Source organism: Rattus rattus, chromosome 2, assembly GCF_011064425.1.
Source record: "Rattus rattus isolate New Zealand chromosome 2, Rrattus_CSIRO_v1, whole genome shotgun sequence".
NCBI lineage: Eukaryota > Metazoa > Chordata > Mammalia > Rodentia > Muridae > Rattus > Rattus rattus.
The window spans coordinates 114,002,975-114,021,775 of NC_046155.1; the positions used below are offsets into that span (position 1 = coordinate 114,002,975).

At 36.1% G+C, this 18,801-nt stretch overlaps 1 protein-coding gene across 2 annotated transcripts in view; it reads right to left on the minus strand.

The window, feature by feature from the left end:
* Nox4 (NADPH oxidase 4) overlaps positions 1-18,801 on the minus strand; it is a 152,374-nt gene that overhangs the window by 111,287 nt on the left and 22,286 nt on the right. For both annotated transcript variants that reach the window (XM_032895944.1, XM_032895945.1), the window contains exons 3-4: positions 5,836-5,946; positions 4,206-4,290 (exon numbers count right to left, since the gene is read on the minus strand). In XM_032895944.1, the coding sequence (XP_032751835.1) occupies positions 4,206-4,290; positions 5,836-5,946 (196 nt within the window). The remainder of the gene's footprint in view (positions 1-4,205; positions 4,291-5,835; positions 5,947-18,801) is intronic.

Sequence of the window (18,801 nt, forward strand, 5' to 3'; positions counted from 1 at the left end):
ATATAGAGCAAACCAGTAGCTAACATCAAACTAAATGGACAGAAACTTGAAGCAATCCCAGTAAAACCAAGGACTAAACAAGGCTGCCCACTCTCTCCCAACTTATTCAATATAGTACTTGAAGTCTTACCAGAGCAATCAGACAACAAAGGAGGTCAAAGGAATTCAAATTGGAAGGGAAGAAGTCAAAATATCACTATTTGCAGATGATATGATAGTATACTTAAGTGAACCCAAAAGTTCCACCAGAGAAATACTAAACCTGATAAACAACTACAGCAAAGTGTCTGGGTATAAAATTAACTCAAACAAATCAGTAGCCTTCCTCTACTCAAAGGATAAACAGTCTGAGATGAAATTAGGGAAATGACACCCTTCACAATAGTCCCAATAATATAAAATATTTTGGTGTGAATTTAACCAAGCAAGTGAAAGATCTATATGACAAGAACTTCAAGTCTCTAAAGAAAGAAATTGGGGAAAATTTCAGAAGATAGAAAGATCTCCCATGCTCATGGATTGGCACAATTAATATAGTAAAAATGGCCATTTTGCCAAAAGCAATCTACAGATTCAATGCAATCCCCATCAAAATTCCTACTCAATACTTTGTGGAGATAGAAAGAGCATTTTGCAAAATCATTTGGAATAACAAAAAACCAAGGATAAGTAAAACTATACTCAACGATAAACAAACTTCTGGGGGAATCACCATCCCTGACCTCAAGGAGTATTACAGAGCAATAGTCATAAAAACTGTACGGTATTGATACAGAGACAGGCAGAAAAACCAGTGGAATAGAACTGAAGAGCCAGAAATGAACCCACACACCTATGGTCACTTGATCTTTGACAAAGGAGCTAAAACGATCCAATGGAAAACAGATAACATTTCTAACAAATGGTGCTGGTTCAACTGGAGGTCAGCATGTAGAAGAATACAAATCAATTCATTCTTATCACCCTGTACAAGGCCTAAGTCCAAAAGGATCAAGGACCTCCACATCAAACCAGTGGGGAAGAGTCTCAAACACATGGGCATTGGGGAAAATTTCTTAAACAAAACACCAATGGCTTATGCTCTAAGATCAAGAATGGACAAATGGGACCTCATAAAACTGCAAAGCTTCTGTAAGGCAAAGGTCACTGTCATTAGGACAAAACAGCAACCAACATATTGGGAAAAGATCTTTACCAATCCTACATCTGATAGAGGGCTTATATCCAAAATATACAAAGAACTCAAGAAGTTAGACTCCAGAGAGCCAAATAACCCTATTAAAAATGGGGTACAGAGCTAAACAAAACATTCTCAGCTGAGGAATAACAAATGGCCGAGAAGCACCTAAAGAAATATTCAACATTCTTAGTCATCAGGGAAATGCAACTCAAATTAACCCTGAGATTCCACCTCACACCAACCAGAATGGCTAAGATGAAAAACTCAGGTGACAGCAGATGCTGGTGAGGATGTGGAGAAAGAGGAACACTCCTCCATTGCTGGTGGGACTGCAAACTGGTACGACCACTCTGAAAATCAATATGGAGTTTCCTCAGAAAATTCCATTACCTGAGGACCCAGTCGCCAAAACTAGATAAGATTGATGAAGCTAAAAAGTCCATGCTGAAAGGGACCGGATATAGATCTCTCCTGAGAGACACAACCAGAGCATGCCAAATCCAGAGGTCAATGCCAGCAGCAAACCACTCACTCCAGAACTGGACCTCCTTCAGGGAAATTAGAGGAAAAATGGAAAGAGCTAAAGGAACTTGCAACCCCAAAAGAACAACAATGCCATCCAACCAGAGCTTCCAGGGACTAAACCACTACCCAAAGACTATACATGGACTGACTCAGGGCTCCAACTCCATAAGTAGCAGAGAATAGCCTTGTTGGGGCACCAGTGGAAGGGGAAGTACTTGGTCCTGCCAAGGTTGGACCCCCAGTGCAGGGGAATGCTGGGGATAGGCAGTAAGAGGTGGGTCAATGGTGGGGATAGAGTGCTTATGGACAGAAAACCGAAAGGAAATAACATTTGAAATGTAAATAAAAGAAATATATCCAATAAAAATACTCAAAAATAACATTAAGTCAAATAAATCAATAGTCTTCCTTTATATAAATGATAAACAGCCTGAGAAAGAAAGTAGGGAAACACTCCCTTCGCAACAGCCAGAGATAATATAAAATATCTTGGGTTAATTTTAACCACACGAGTGAAATTTCTTTATGATAAGAACTTCAAGTCTCTCAAAGAAATTGCAGATCTCAGAAAATGAAGAATCTTGCATGCCTATGGATTGGCAGAATTAACAATAAAAATGGCCATCCTACCAAAGGCAATTTATAGACTCTCTGCAAAATCCCAACACAATTCTTCAGATATGGAAAGAGCAATTCTCAAATTCATCTAGAAAGGCAAAAAACCCAGAATAACAAAATCAAATTTTAACAATAAAAGAACAACTGGGAGAATCAGTATCCCTGACCTCAAGCTCTCCTATAGAGCAATAGTGATAAAAACTGCATGGCATTGTTACACAGGTTGATCAGTGGAATATAATTCAAGACCCAGAAATAAAACCACACACTGACACACACTTGATCTTTGACAAAGAAGCCAAAAAGATACAATGGAAAAAAGAAAGCATCTTCAATAAATGGTGTTGGTCTAACTGGATGTCTGTAAGTAGAAAAATGAAATAGATCCATATTTGTCACCATGCACAAAGTTTAAGTGGAGGATCAAGGACCTCAACATAAAACCGTATACACTGAATCAAATAGAAGAGAAAGTGAGGAAGAGCCTTGAACTCATTGACACAGGGGAAATGGCTCCAGAACACAGGGAAACAGAACTCCAATGGTTCATGCTCTAAGATCAAGAATTGATAAATGGGACCTCATAAAACTGGAAAGCTTCTGTAAGATAAGGACATAGTTAATAAGACAAATTGGCATCTTACAGATTGGCATCTTCACTAACTCCACATCCGATAGAGGACTAATATCCAAAATATATTAAAAAATTAAGAAGTTAACAACCAAAACACCCAAAAAACCCAATCGAAAGATGGGGTATAGAACTAAACCTAGAATTCACAACAGAGGATCTCGAATGGCTGAGAAGCACCTAAAGAAATGTTCAAAATCCTTAGTTATCAAAGAAATGCACATCAAAATGACCCTGAGATTCCACCTTACACCAGTCAGAATGGCTAAGATCAAAACCTCAGGAGACAACACATGTTGGCTAGGATGTGGAGAAAGAAGAACACTCCTCCATTGTAGGGGTATTGCAAACTGGTACAACCACTCTGGAAATCAATTTGGAGGTTCCTCAGAAAATTACAAATAGATCTACCTGGAGACTCAGCTATACACCATGTTGGGCCTATAGCCAAAAGATGCCCCACCATGCCACAGGGGCACATGTTCCGCTCTGTTCAAAGCAGACTTATTTGTGATAGCCAGAAACTGGAAACAACCCAGATGTCCCATGACAGAAGAATGAATATAGAAATTGTGATTGATTTATACAATAGTATACTACTCAGCTATTAAGAAAGAGGACATCCTCAGTTTTGCAGGCAAATGGATGGAACTAGAAAATCATCATCCTGAGTGAGGTAACTCATACCCAAAAGGACATGCATGGTATATTCTCACTAATAAGTGGATATTAGCCCCCCCCCCCAAAAAAAGGACAGAATACCCAAGAAACAGTCCATAGAACTCAAAAAGGTCAAGATAGAATTATATAGATTTAAAGTCTATTCTTCTATACAATTATCAATATAAATAATACTTATGAAATATATCTTGACCTAGAATCATATTTTAAAATGAAAATTTCACATTTCTAAATTGTACTTTATGCAATACAATCTTACCTTTAAATCTGGACTAAGTTACCTTATTTTAAACTTTACAAATGAAATTATGTACTATTACAAGAAAATCACTATGAGCTTAGATCTAGCATTTGGAAAACTTAATGCAAAATGCCAAAAGAAACACCTATGTTCTGTAATTCCCCTCACAACTCTCTTCTAGTCCTTACAAAGGAGGCACTAACACAGATAAGTAGAAAATCAGCAAATAAGATCATTATAGGTGAACACATAAAAAACAATAAAATCAAGTATTTCAACCTTGGTAAAATAAAAAATTCTAATAAAATAATGCTTTTCAGTACTCTCACCTGAGAAAATACAAATAGTTATGCCACAGGTGATGTGTAGAGTCTTGCTCTTGTCCAACAACCTTCTTGTTCTCCTGCTAGGGACCTAAATAAAAGTTAATTAATAGGGTAAAAATAATACAACCAGTCAAAATATGTACAAATTGTTTCACTACAGCATTGCTCATACTATGAAAAGTATTGGAAATATAACACAAGTCTACTAGTCAAAAGTGAGAGAATCATGGCATAATTAGTCACTGAAGCCATGCAAATAAATATGAAAAGGTATGCTATGATTTGAAAAAAAATACTGAAAGACATAAACTGTTAGATTAAAAAGTTAGAAACTACACTGTGATCCTATAAACTGTCACTATATATAAATATCTATGCTGACATTTGTCCCCAACTGCCATAAGCACTTGTTCTATCAGAACACAGAGTAAACTTTCTGATAACTTAGCGTATGTGATTTTTTTCAAAAGTTTAAATTTGGTAGAATATGTTATATCCTTTGTGCTGCTAAAAAATAAGGTTATTTTAAAATTAGACCAATGGCATCTGTAGTTTTAAATACCTGCTTGATCATGTAAAAAAAATGTCAAGGTCTTTAAAAATCTGTGCTTCATACTGGGCAACAACTCTTTAAGACCTATTACCTACTGAGAAACCTAGGAGGGAACTTTTCACTCTCTGGCACTTACATTCCTTCTCTTCGTGCCAAGGCAATGGCCAGTCAGAGATCAAATTCTAGCATTTAACAATAGTAGGCAACCTAGGGAATGCTATTTCCATAAACTACTGCAAAATAATGTGTTTCCAAATGTAATTACCTGAATAAAAATCTGACAAGATTTGCTACAGTAAATCAGCTTTACACACTTCAAAGTTCGCTAAAAACTCTAAAAACATAATTATCTATCCATGCACCCCTAATTATTTTAGTAAAAAATCAAAACACATATACAAACATGTGGATGCTCACACTTGTAGAAAGGACTAATCAAAGACAAAAAAATGCATAGTGTTTTTAATGACAAAGGAGTTTTCATTCTTGCCCCTCTCATTTTACAACAACAACAACAAAAACATTTGAGGTAAGCATCACTATTCAATACAGTCATCTACTTCAGTCTTTCGCATAGCTCACAAGTCATGTGTGTTAAACAATGGGAAACTGCAAACACTAGCCATCATTCTGTACAATACTAAAGAACATACTATGCTTTTCTTACCTGGGTTTTCTAAATAAAATACCAATCTCAATGAGGTCTGATACAGTAGAGAAGCTCTAAGAACTGGAATTAACCTTAGTTCTGTCACTCATTTATATCTGATTTTGGTTCAGCCATACTTTCTATACCTCAGGTTCTCAAGCTTAAATTGAACCAGTAATATCTGAGTTGTTCTTAGGAGTCACGATAGTACTGAACACAGTACCTGAAAGCATGGTGGATGATGTGTCTGATTCCCCTTGTCTAGTTTACAGAAGAGTTTTCTGACCACTTTTACAGGTAACATGTTCCTTACCACCACAGAGAAGAGACAGTCAAAAATAAAACCAGTTCATAAAAACAGAACCACTAATGTGTGATTATTACACTAGATCTTGCCATAGAAATTCATGAAGAAGATGTTTGTTCTGTACCTTCTGTGATCCGCGAAGGTAAGCCAGGACTGTGCGGCACATGGGTAAAAGGATCAGGCTGCAGTTGAGGTTCAGGACAGATGCAGAAGCTCTGCTTAAACACAATCCTAGCTGAACAAATAAGGCGAGGGTCAAAACAGAGTCAAGTAGAAAGGAAAAGCAGCCTTGATCTGAAGTTGTCACCCTCCTTGCTAAGGTCCATGGTGGATGCCAACTCCTTCAAGAACGCTGCAGAGTTTCTTTCATCTCACTAAAGCTCCAGGACAATTTCTTTCTGCTCCCAATGGCCTTAAAACTGATTTTTCTCCATTTTGCTATTGATGTAATCACCTTAATATTTTCCATTTCAGGGTTGATTTCTTATACTGTCCTAGCTGGAAGAAGCTGAGAGCTCATCAAAGCGTGTTCTACACCTCTACAGTCAAGCTGCACAGGAATCTGTATTCACTCATAAGCTCGGAAGAGTTCTCAAAGAAACTTCACTTCTTTCTCTCTCTCTGATATTTTCTCCATTTCAGCCCAGCCTACTCATTCTCACACACTTGTCTTGGAGCTTTTCACCCGATAGTTTCATTCCTCTTATAACTTCACCTTAAACTTTCTTCCTCTTGCTTGCTTCCCTGGCCTGAGGATTGGTAATATTTCAATGTTACTAGCACTTCCATTGCTTTTGCACTCTTCTACCATGTTTTCAACACTCTTTCCTATCATTTCTTTTTAAATCGTATATTATTTTAAAAATTACAAATTACATATTCATTAGGTAAAACATGAAGTATTTATAAGAACACACAGTGTAAAATAATCAAGCCAGAACAACAAAGAGATATATCACTTCCTGCTTAACATCAACACTTACCATTTCTTTTTTCTTGTTCATTCATTTTTTTCTTTTTTCGGAACTGGGGATCAAACCCAGGGCCTTGCGCTTGCTAGGCAAGTGCTCTACCACTGAGCTAAATCCCCAACCCGATCCACTTCTTTAAATATATATGTTGTTATACTAGTGTGTTTTGCTTTAGTGTTTTGTTTTGTTTTTTTTTTTTTAGGAAATCCATTTCCATTTGACCATTGTTAAAATATGTTTTTCATGCTTGAATAAAGAATTATATAGAATAAATCCTATAGACATTAGTGAACACACTTGTCTCTTTCCTGGTCCTACACAGTTTGATCACTTTATATGGGAGAACAATGTGTCATTCTGATATAAAGATTTTATACAACAACAAAAACAACGACCACCAGCAGCAGCTTGGAAGTTGCAGAACTAAGATACCAACCTAAGAACTCTGCCTCAAGCACCTATTCTATTAACCATTGCATATGCTTCCTCTTAACACTTGGCTTTAAATAAAGCACAAAAGGAAATAGCAGACTGTAAATACTTTGTTGACTGACCACTGAAAATCAGAAGTAACTTATTTTAGACAACTGCCCTAAATAAGTCTTCCCTCTGAACAATTCTTTCCATAAGATTGTCCTTGTTCCTGCTCTTAACCATTAGAGAGGCCTGAGATGCAAATTCTATAGTTGTACTAGAGAAAGCCACAAGGGCATGTCAAGAAGTGTTGTGATTTATTTAGAAGGGTTCTGAACCAGCTCTCTGGATGGAACTCAGTGTGAAAGAGAAGAGCCCTGTCTTTTCTAGAGACAGAGAAAATCACTGGGGCAGAATCCGTGAAGGTCTAACCCCCACCTTAGGCTCAGTGCTCAGTGGTCTGTCCTGAGATTGCTCTCTAATCCTCTGCCAACAAGAGGACAGAACCTTTAGTTAGTGTTTTTCCTTGGCATAGTGATAGTGACACGTGACCAAATGCTGGGGAGAATTCACTAACTCCTGGGTCAATGGCAGGATAGCCCACGAGCATGGCTACAAAGGAAGTGACTCTCTTCAGATTCATGCTAATGTGTACTACTGGGTCTCCACTGAAGAGCTTAGGTACTCACATGTACTTCATGGCCACAGGTTGTGAAGTCAGAATTTGTCTAGCTTCATGAGGTGTGGAGAAGTCTACTTTTTAAGATAAATGACTTAAAACAAAAGGTTTTAAAGTAGGTATCGTATTATTCAGTAGAAGTGGATAATAAAAGGTTGTGAGTACTATGTCAGCCTGGGCTGCAAATGAGACCCTTTTCAAAAAACAAGACAAACAAGTTCCATTTGTTGCTATCACTGAGATATTTGTGAAACTTTAAATATGAATAAAATATTAACTATTGATGAAACTGTTCCTTGCTTTCAAATTCATTCTTCCACTTACCAGGGTTTGTATCCACATCTTTTCATGGACTCACAATATGTATGTAGTTTTGTTCTGAATAAAAACAAAAGATACCCCTACCACCACCACCACCACCAAAAAAAAGAATTGACTAAATGTTGGTGGAAATGGGATTTCCAAAACACTTCTCTTGTTCCATTCAATACATGACATGTCGCTTTGACTTCCTTTGTGTTCCGTTTCTCATAGCATAGATCTCCCTAAGACCACAACCTTTCTAAAATGCTTTAAGATAACTCTGCATTTAGCTGCTTTGGAACAGATTTTTATGATGATACTCAGATCTACAGTATAAGGCAGGCTCTGCCACCCGATACATGATGAGCTGTTAACAAAAGAAGAGCTACCCAACCAAGAATTCTCAGCTCAGTGTCTTGTGGTAAAATCGATATACAATTTCCAAATGATTCAAACATGAAAACTGGGTTGAGGACTACAGTCTTAAGCTGGTTAGCTAAGAGTTACTGTTTATAAGGCAGGAAATGAAGGCAATTATTACATTATTATAATTTATGCAATGTGTGTGCCCCAATGTATCATAAAGTTTAGCTCAAAACTTAATTTTGATTAGAAATATAAAAGAGATAATTGCAAATACACATAAACCAAGAGGTGACAACAACCTCATCTCTTTAAAGCTAATATAGTATGTATGCAGAACAGCAGTTGGGGGCAATGCCTCATAATCTGATGCATATTATGTACTTCAATGAATAAAAGATGATTTTAAACCTTTGTAAGGAAGAAACTATTCTACAAATTTTGAAGGTGATTTATTCAGAGATTTAAATAAGTGATATAGCTTGCCCAAAACCACAGAAATTGTAGAAGGTAAATTCTTTATTCAGACTATGTTTTTTCATCTCCTGTTAAAAACATGGGGGGGAAAAGTCATCAAAGGCCATCTTGAAATGGAATAAGCTAGAACTAATAGTTCCCACGAGCCACATACATCATGTCTCAGTTACCAGCACAACTCACTAGCCAAGCCAAGATCTTGAATTTCGTCTCCCATCAAGACTGTGTGTTTCACTGCGTTCTTGGGTTATGAGTCACCACTGCATTTCTTGCCAGCTCCATCTCCTCTTCAGTTAGTACACTCATAAATATATGTGTGTGTAACTAGACAGCAAACTTGAAGTTTCCCTGCATTGCTTTGATTTTCACAAAGGCATTCATAGAGAAAAATATCTGTACGATAACTAATTTTTCCTGGCTCTCCACAGTTACAGACACTGACTCGCTCCCATCTACTATTTCTTCACACCCATGTTGTTTCTCAAAAGCAAGATCTGATCTTCGGGACACACATTGTATGCACTCATTGATAAGTGGATATTAGCCCAAAAGCTCAGAATACCCAAGAAACAATTCACAGACCATATGAAGCTCAAGAAGAAGGAAGACCACAATGGGGGCTTCAGTCCTTCTCAGAATGGAAAACATAATATTCACTGGAGGAAATACAGGGACAAAGAGTAGAGAAGGGACTGAAGAATAGGTCATCCAGAGACTGCCCCACCTGTGAATAATTCATCCCATATGCAACCACCAAACCCAGTTCCTATTTGCTGATGCCAAGAAGCACTTGCTGACAGGAGCCTGATATGGATGTTTCCTGAGAGGCTCTTCCAGAGCCTTACTGATACAGATAAAGATGCTTGCAGCTAACCATTGGACTGAGCACAGGGACCCCAATGGGGGAGTTAGAGAAAGGACTGAAGTAGCTGAAGGGGTTTGCAACCCATAGGAAGAACAAAAGTATCAACAAACCAGACCCTATCAGAGCTCTCAGGGACTAAACCACCAACCAATGAGTACACATGTAGGGAACCATGGCTCCAGCCACATATGTAGAAGAGGGTGGCATTGTCTGGAATGAGAATGAGAAGCCACATATGTAGAAGGAGAAGCCCTTGGTACTGTGGAGGCTTGTTTCCCTAGTGTAGGGGAATGCCAGGGTATTGAGGCGGGAGTATAAGGGTGGGAGTGAGAGCATCTTCACAGAAGCAGGCGGAGAGGTTATGCAAGAGGGGGAAAAGAAATAAAAATACATAAAATATCCAATAAAAAAAAGAATTTGGTGCTAAGCCCTAATAGAATGACAGTACTCTGTAAAAGCAAAATTTAATTGATTCCGCATATGCACAATGTTTTGAATGTCATCATGTTATTAGGATTAATATTCATGGTGGAAATATTGGATAAAGACTTATTATGAAATATCTATTCATATTGTTTCTTAACTGGCTATAACCAAATTATAAATAACTCCAGAAATGAGTTATGAAACGAGTTTGTATGTTAAAATATGGGGAAAATAAAATTCATTTTATCAAGACTATAACTTAGAACTTAGCAACAAAAACCATATAAGTCCCTTACTTAAACAATTTGAATTCACTAATGTCAATGCTGGTATGGTTATAATTAGTATTATTGAGCAAAAGTTCTAAGCTTAAAATAATCAAAAGTAACACAAGTCCTCCTCACCCCTTATTAAAGAGGTTTATTTGTGAACAAGATGAAGTTTGTACAGAAAAACATAAGGGATAAATGCAGTGTAAGAAGTCATGGGCTACCCACCTACAAATTGTATAATTACAACACACCTAACCTTGCAGGAACATTACAGAAAAGGGAATATTAAGATTTTGCAAGGCAAAGAACTAGGATTCCTGATGTGAGATGTCTTTTCAAACTGAAAAGGGTGCTGCACCAGTTGAATCTCAGTAACATGGATGCCTAAATAAGATGTGAAAATGACTACACAAGGTTACAGGTCAACATAGCTGGAGGAAATTCACAAGGCCCACCACTAGATGAAGAGCTAAAGTCAGTCACTGACTAGAGAAAAAAAGAAGAATCAGTCTTTTTCAGGAAAGAACCCTCAATATGTTGTCCAATGTTAGTAGCCAGCACTAATGCATGTGTATACAAAGAACAGTAAAAGGACACAGTAGATTGTATATATTTGTTAGAGACAATAATTGTGGAAGAGGTAATAAAAATGAAATATAAGGAGTAGAGAGCAAAATAGGAGTTCGAGAGGTGAGGATGGGTACAGTTTTTGAAAATATACTGCTATGTAATGCAATTATCAAAACATATTTTTAAAGACACAAAACAGCACTAAGATTCTGAAAAACAAAACACAAAATATAGACTGGAAATATGGCTCAGCAGATAAAAGCACTTGCTGCTTTTTCAAAGGACTCATATCTATATTCAGTTTCAAGAACCTTGGAAAAGGAAATGCAAAACCTCGGAAAGAGGTCAGAAACTACATATGCAAGCATCAAAAACAGAATACAAGAGATAGAAGAGGGAATCTCAGACATAGAAGATACCTTAGAAAATATGGACGTAATGCTGAAAGAAAATTCAAAACATAAAAACTTTCTAAACCAAAACATCCAGGAAACAAATAAAAGACCAAATTTATGAATAATAGGAATACAAGAGAGCACAGATTCCCAGCTTAAAAAAAGAATCCGAAACGTCTTCAACAAAATCACAGAAGAAAATTTCCCCAACATAAAGAGATAGCCATAAATGTACAAGAAGACTATAGAATGATATAGGTTGAACCAGAAAAGAAAATTCTCTTGTCACATAATAATCAAAACACTAAATGCACAAAATAAAAAAGGTCAAGTAACGTATAAAAGCAGACCTTGAATTACATCAGACTTTTTAACAGAGATCCGAAAAAGCCAGAAGAGAATGGACAGAGTTCATGTAGAACCTAAGAGAACACAAATGCCAGTTGAGGATACTACAATAGGGGAAAACTCTTGATCATCATAAATGGAGAACCCAAAATATCCCAGAGCAAAATCAAATTTAAACAATATCTATCTACCAATCCAGCCCTACAGAGGATTTTGGAAGGAAAATTCCAATGCAAGGAGGATATACAGCAAAGAAAAAAAACAAGAAATTAATCATATCACAACAAAAACAAAAGGTGAGAATCACATAAACATAACACCACCTACCACAATAAACATAAGAGTAACTAACAATTACCTGTCTTACCTCTCGATATCAACAGACTAAATTATCCAATTAAAAAGACATAAGCTAACAAACTGGATACACAAGCAGGATCCAGCATTTTGTTGCATATAAGAAACACACCTCAATAACAAAGACCGTAACTACCTCAGAGCAAAAGGCTTGGAAAAACTCTTCCAAGAAAATGGTCCCAAGAAATCAGTTGGAGTTGCCATTCTAATATCTCATAAAATTATTAAATGAGATGAAGAAGGACACGTCATATTCATCAAAGGGAACTCCAACAAGAGAAAGTCTCAATCCTGAACATCTATGCCTTAAATGCAAGGGCACCCACATTCATAAAAGAATCTTTACTAAATTTCAACACATACATTGAAGCCCACAAAATAACAGTGGGAGGCTTGAACACCCCATTCTCACCAACAGACAAGTCACTGAAACAAAAACTTAACAAAGATGGAGTGAAACTAATAGAAGTTATGATCCAAATGGATTTAACAGATTATATATATATATATATATATATATATATATATATATATATGATATTTCAGCCTTAAACATAAGAATATACCTTCTTCTCAACACTTCAAGGTACCTTCTGCAAAATTGACCATATAATCAGTCACAAAACTAGAATCAATAGATACAAAGAGATTGAAATAATCCCATGCATCCTATCAGATTAACATGGACTAAATCTAGATTTTAATAACAACAACAACAAGAACAAAACAAAACAAAAAAACACATACCCATGGAAACTGAACAAATCTACTCAATGATAACTTGGTCAGGGAAGAAATAAGAAAAAAACAAAATTAAAGACTTCCTGGAATTCAATGAATATGATGATATAGCATACCCAACTATAGGAGACAATGAAAGCAGTGCCAAGCAGAAAATTCATAGCACTAAGTGCCCCCCCTTAAGAAATCAGAGATATTCTTCACTAGCAACTTAACAATACACCTGAAGAATCAAACACACCCAAGAGGAGTAGAGGGCAGGAAATTTCAGGCCTGAAATCAACCAAATAGAAACAAAGAGAAGATACAAAGAATCAACAAAATCAAAAGCTGGTTCTTTGAGAAAATCAACAAGATATATAAACACTTAGACTAATAATGGACACAGAGAGTACCCAAATTAACAAAATCTGAAAAGAGATAACAGAAACTGAGAAAACAGAAAAAAAATCATCAGATCCTTCTACAAAAGTCTATACTCATAAAACCAGAAAATCCAGATAAAAGGGATGATTTTCTAGACAGATACTATGTACCAAAGTTAAACCAAGAAAAAAGTAAACTATCTAAACAGCCCACATTCCCTAAGGAAATAGAAAAAATCATTAAAAACCTCCTAACCAAAAAAGTAAAGGGCCAGTTGGCTTTAGTGAAGAATTCTACCAGACATTCAAAGAAGAGCTAATACCAACACTCCTCAAACTACTCCATAAAATAGAAACAGAAGTAACTCTAACTAATTCATTTTGTGAGGTCACAATTACTCTGATACCTAAAGCATACAGAAACCCAACAAAGTAAAAGAACTTCAGACCAATTTCCCTCATGAATAGGCATACAAAAATACTCAAAAAATTCTACCAAACCAAATCCAAGAACATATCAAATCCATCATTCACCACAATCAAGGAGCCTTCATCTAAGGGATGCAAGATTGGTTCAATACATGAAAATCCATTAACACAATCCACTATATAAACAAACTAAAAAAAAAAATCACATGATCATCACATTAGATGCTGAAAAAGCATTTGACAAAATACACCTTAATATTAAAAATATTGGTGAGATCAAAAATTCAAGGCTTATATCTAAACATAATAAAAGGAATAAAGATCAAACCAACAGCAAATATCAAATTAAATGGAGAGAACATTGAAGCAATCCCACTAAAATCAGGGATAAGACAAGGATGTGCAATACCCTTGTATCTCTTCAATATAGTATTCGAAGTTTGGCTAGAGCAATAAGACAAGAAAAGGAGATTAAGGGGGATACAAATTGGCAAAGAAAAAATCAAGTTATCACTATTTACAGATGCTATGAAAGTATGTATAAGCTACCCAAAAAATTCTACCAGAGAACTTCTACAGATAAACAACTTCAATGAAGTGGCAGGATATCAACTTAACTCAAATAAATCAGTAGCCTTCCTTTACACAAATGATAAACTGACTGAGAAAAAAATAGTGAAACAACATCCTTTGCAATAATCACAAATAATATAAAATATTTTCGGCTAACTCTAAACAAACAAGTGAAAGATCTGTATGACAAGAACTTCAAATCCCTGAAAAAAAGAAAAGAAATTGAAGTATACTTCAGAAGATAGAAAGATCTACCATGCTTATGGATTGATAGGACTAACATAGTAAAATGGCCATCTTACCAAAAGCAGTCTACAGATTCAATGCAATCCCCATCAAAACTCAAACACAATTCTTCAAAGATTTGGAAAGAGCAATTCTCAATTTCATATGGAAAAACAAAATCTCAGGGTAGAGAAAACAATTATTAGCAGTAAAAGAACTTCTAGAGGAATCACTGTTCCTGACTTCAAGGTATACTACAGATCAATAATGATTAAAAACTGCATGGTATTGGTAGAAAGGCAGACAGATTGATCAATGGAATAGAATTGAAGAACCAGAAATAAAACCACACACTTATGGACACTTATCTTTGACAAAGAAGCCAAAAATATACAATGGAATAAAGAAAGCATCTCCAATAAATGGTGTTGGTCTAACTGGCAGGAGGTATGTAGCAAAATGAAAATCCATCCATATTTGTCACCTTGCACAAATCTCAAGTCCAAATATATTAAGGACCTCAATATAAAATCAGATATACTGGATCTAATGGAAGAGAAAGTGGAAAGAGCTTCTAATTCATTGGTGATAGGCGGTTCCTAAACAGAACAATAGCTCAGGCTTTAAGATCAAGAATTGATAAATGGACCTCATGAAACTAAAAAGCTTCTCTAAGGCAAAGGAAAGAGTTAATAGGATGAATCAGCAACCTACACATTGGGGAAAACATTCAATAGAGGCCTGATATCCAAAATATATAAAGAACTCAAGAAGCTAACCTCCAAAAGACCAAACAACCCAATCAAAACATGTGGTATAGAACGAAACAGAGAAATCACAACAGAAGAATCTCAAATGTCTGAGAAGCATTTACAAAAATGTTCAAAGTTACCAGTCATCCGGGAAATACAAATCAAAACAACCCTGAGATTCTTCCTTATACCAATCTGAATGGAAAATTCAAAAGTTCAAAAACTCAGATGGCAGTATATGTTGGGGAGAATGTGGAGAAGGGGAAACACTTCTCCATTGCTGATGGGATTGCAAACTGGTATAAACACTCTGGAAATCAATTTGAAAGTTCTTCAGAAAATTAGAAATAAATTCTACCAGGATATGTAGCTATTATATGACTCGGGCATAACCCAGAAGATGCCACAGGGGCACATCCTTCACTGTGTTAATAGTGGCCTTATTTATGATAGCCAGAAACTAGAAACAACCTATATGTCCCCCACAATGGAAGAATAGATACAGAAAATGTGGTTCATTTACACAATAAAATACTGTTATGTAGCAGTGGATGGCATTGTCTGGCATCAATAGGAGGAGAAACCCTTGGTCCCATAAAGGCTCTTTTCTCTATTTTAGTGCAATGCCAGGGTATTGAGATGGGAATGGGTGGGTGGGAGTGGGTGGATGGGAGTGACAACATCTTTACAGAAGCAGGGGGAAGGGGAAGGCAGGATGAGAGAAGGAGGAAAGGGAATAACATTTGAAATGTAAATACCTAAAATATCCAATAAAGGGGGGGGGATGGAGAACATCATTGAGTGTTGTAAGCAAATGGATGGAACCAGAAAATATCATCCTGAGAGGGGTAACTCAAAGCCAAAAGGAGTTGCAAGATATGTACTCACTAATGTGTGTGTGCGTGTGTGTGTGTGTGTGTGTGTGTGTGTGTGTGTGTGTGTATACAACTAACTGTACTGATGAGCATAAATATAGACATTTTGTACATGTGAGCACTTCTAACACATTAAATGCTTGAAATTAATCTTAAAAATCATATAGTGAGTATATTAAACATAAGTATTTTATTTCAATAGTAGACTAACAAGGAACCCAAACCTCATGGCAATGGGAATCTCTTGTAAGATAAAAGGAACGTACAGGTTTATTAAAAAGGACTCAAAGGGTACAGATGTAAAACACTGTGACTGTAAGTGCACCCATGCAATTCTATCAGAATTTTAGTAAGCATAAAAACATTAATTAGGACCATGCCTAAAGTATTACAGTGTTCCAAGAACTGAGGATCAACAGTGAGTAGATTCTGTGTGTTTAAAATAAAGAAGTAGCTAGGAATGGTGTTGAAGGGGGGTTGGGGATTTGGCTCAGTGGTAGAGCGCTTGCCTAGGAAGCGCAAGGTCCTGGGTTCAATCCCCAGCCCTGGAGAAAAAGAAAAAGAAAGAAAAAAAAGAAAAAAAAAAGAAAAACCCTTCTTAAAAACCTAGGAATGGTGTTGAAGGGCTATAACCAAAATACTTAAGAGGCAGACGTAAGAAGGTAGCAAATTTAAGAAAAGTAAAAGATACATAAAAGTTTCAAGCCAGCTTATGTTGCACAGTGAAGCCCTGCTTTAATACCACCCCTGACAACAACACCAGCAACAAAATCTAACAAAATAAAACAAAATAAACCAAGGAAATTATAGGAAGAACTTAATTCATTACCAGCAATGTAGGAAGAACTTAATAAAGTGCTGATGTCCATAACAGGGACATTATTTTCAAGATCAGTAATGGATTTCCATCACAGGTAATCTTTGTCTTATTCATACAACCTCACAATCACATTGCCTAACATATATTTTGGAAACTCAGTACTCTCTGGTGTTGACAAATCAGTTTTCAGATACTGAATTAAATTATACTCTGGCAAATACTACCTGTAAGAATAAATGATAAGGTCCCATCTGTAAATTTTTCCAGGAATAGTCACCAAATGAACCTGCTTAAAGAATACTAAGACATATGTACCAAGTGAATGTGTTTCTTGACTTTAGTGTATCTTTGCCCCCAAGAGGCCCATATTAGTGCTTAGCAAAATATCAACTCTACCAACATAAGGTTGTTGTTAACGTATGAATTATTGTTCCCAAAGAATAGATGAGATAAGTAGTGTTTGTTTAAAAAGCAATAATTTTCCTTAAAAGATAAAAGGTAAATAATATGTTCACCAGACTAATCCATGTCAGGAGTTAGAATACCTTAGGGATACAGTTCAGCAAGTATACTTACATAGACACATAAACATCATTTTCTCTGAACTGGCTAATGAAGACATTACATACAATTTTCTCACCTCAGTCAGAAGTGTGTTTATAACTACAGAGAGATGGGTTTGTTGTTTATCTAGGACTTCAGAGAAATGTCCTGTTACTTCTTTTAATCTGGCATCAGAATATGATAAGAAAATTTTAACCCAAGGGACTCTATTCTATCTACAGTATTAATATATCAAGGCATCTCTTGAAATGTGTAAACTAAAATCTAATTCAACATAAGAGTTCAGGATTTAAAAATACAAATAAATTATCTTTATTTCCTTTGAGGTTCAATATTTTATTTAAATATTCTTCATTACTAGTCATTGCATGTCTGGAAGTGTTTAATTATTGTGTTTACATTAAATCACACAGTAATTCAAATCAAAGTGACTTTAAAGGTTCCTTTGGGAAGTATAGAGTTTATTTTGGAATTCTTTTCCTTTCTGTGATGCAAAATCCAACTGGAAATTCTACCAGTGATTCATTTCCTCACATATGCTTCCTGAATACACACTTTAAAAAAAAAAAAAAAAGCCCTAAAACAAAACTTTTCCATGAATTCCCAGAGTACAAAACACATACATTCAGAAACAGTGGAGAGAATGAAAAGAATGGAGACAAATAGTTTAAAAATGGTATTATAGGAAAACATCTCGCGTCCCTATTTCTTGAGTAACATTCTACACTGGTATGTTTGCTAAGTCTACTTATTTTTATTTCGTCACTCTTGTGCCATAGGCTCACAAGCATCCACATCCTGAGATCACTCTAGAGCTCCCACATCTGAAGAAGACAGTTGTCACTAGAGGGCAGTGTGATTTTCATAGTTTATGGTTTGCTCCAAAGTTCCTGGGATAGATAATTAACTGAGAATTCCTGTTGTGATGTAATTTAAAGATTACAAATACATTTAAATGAGTAGGTAGGCATAAATTCTTGTTATAGACTGCTTGCTCTTCCCCTCCCCAACCCAGCTTATTTCCTGAAGCATTAGTTCTTAGGCTGAAATTCTTCAGCATATTAGAAAATAATAGCTTAAAGGAGTCAGACACCCAGGATAGAATTAGAACTCCGAGAGAAGGAAAGACTAGCTCATGTTCCACATCTGTCTGCATGTTTGTTTATATCCATGGTTTTCATCGCCATGTTAAAATGAACCCTTAAAGCAGACATTTGCAAGTCCTGAAAATGCCTCCCCAGACACAATGGAAGCTTGTTCCTGGATTTCCCAGACTCAATAGCAACAAGAAACCAACATCTGCTTT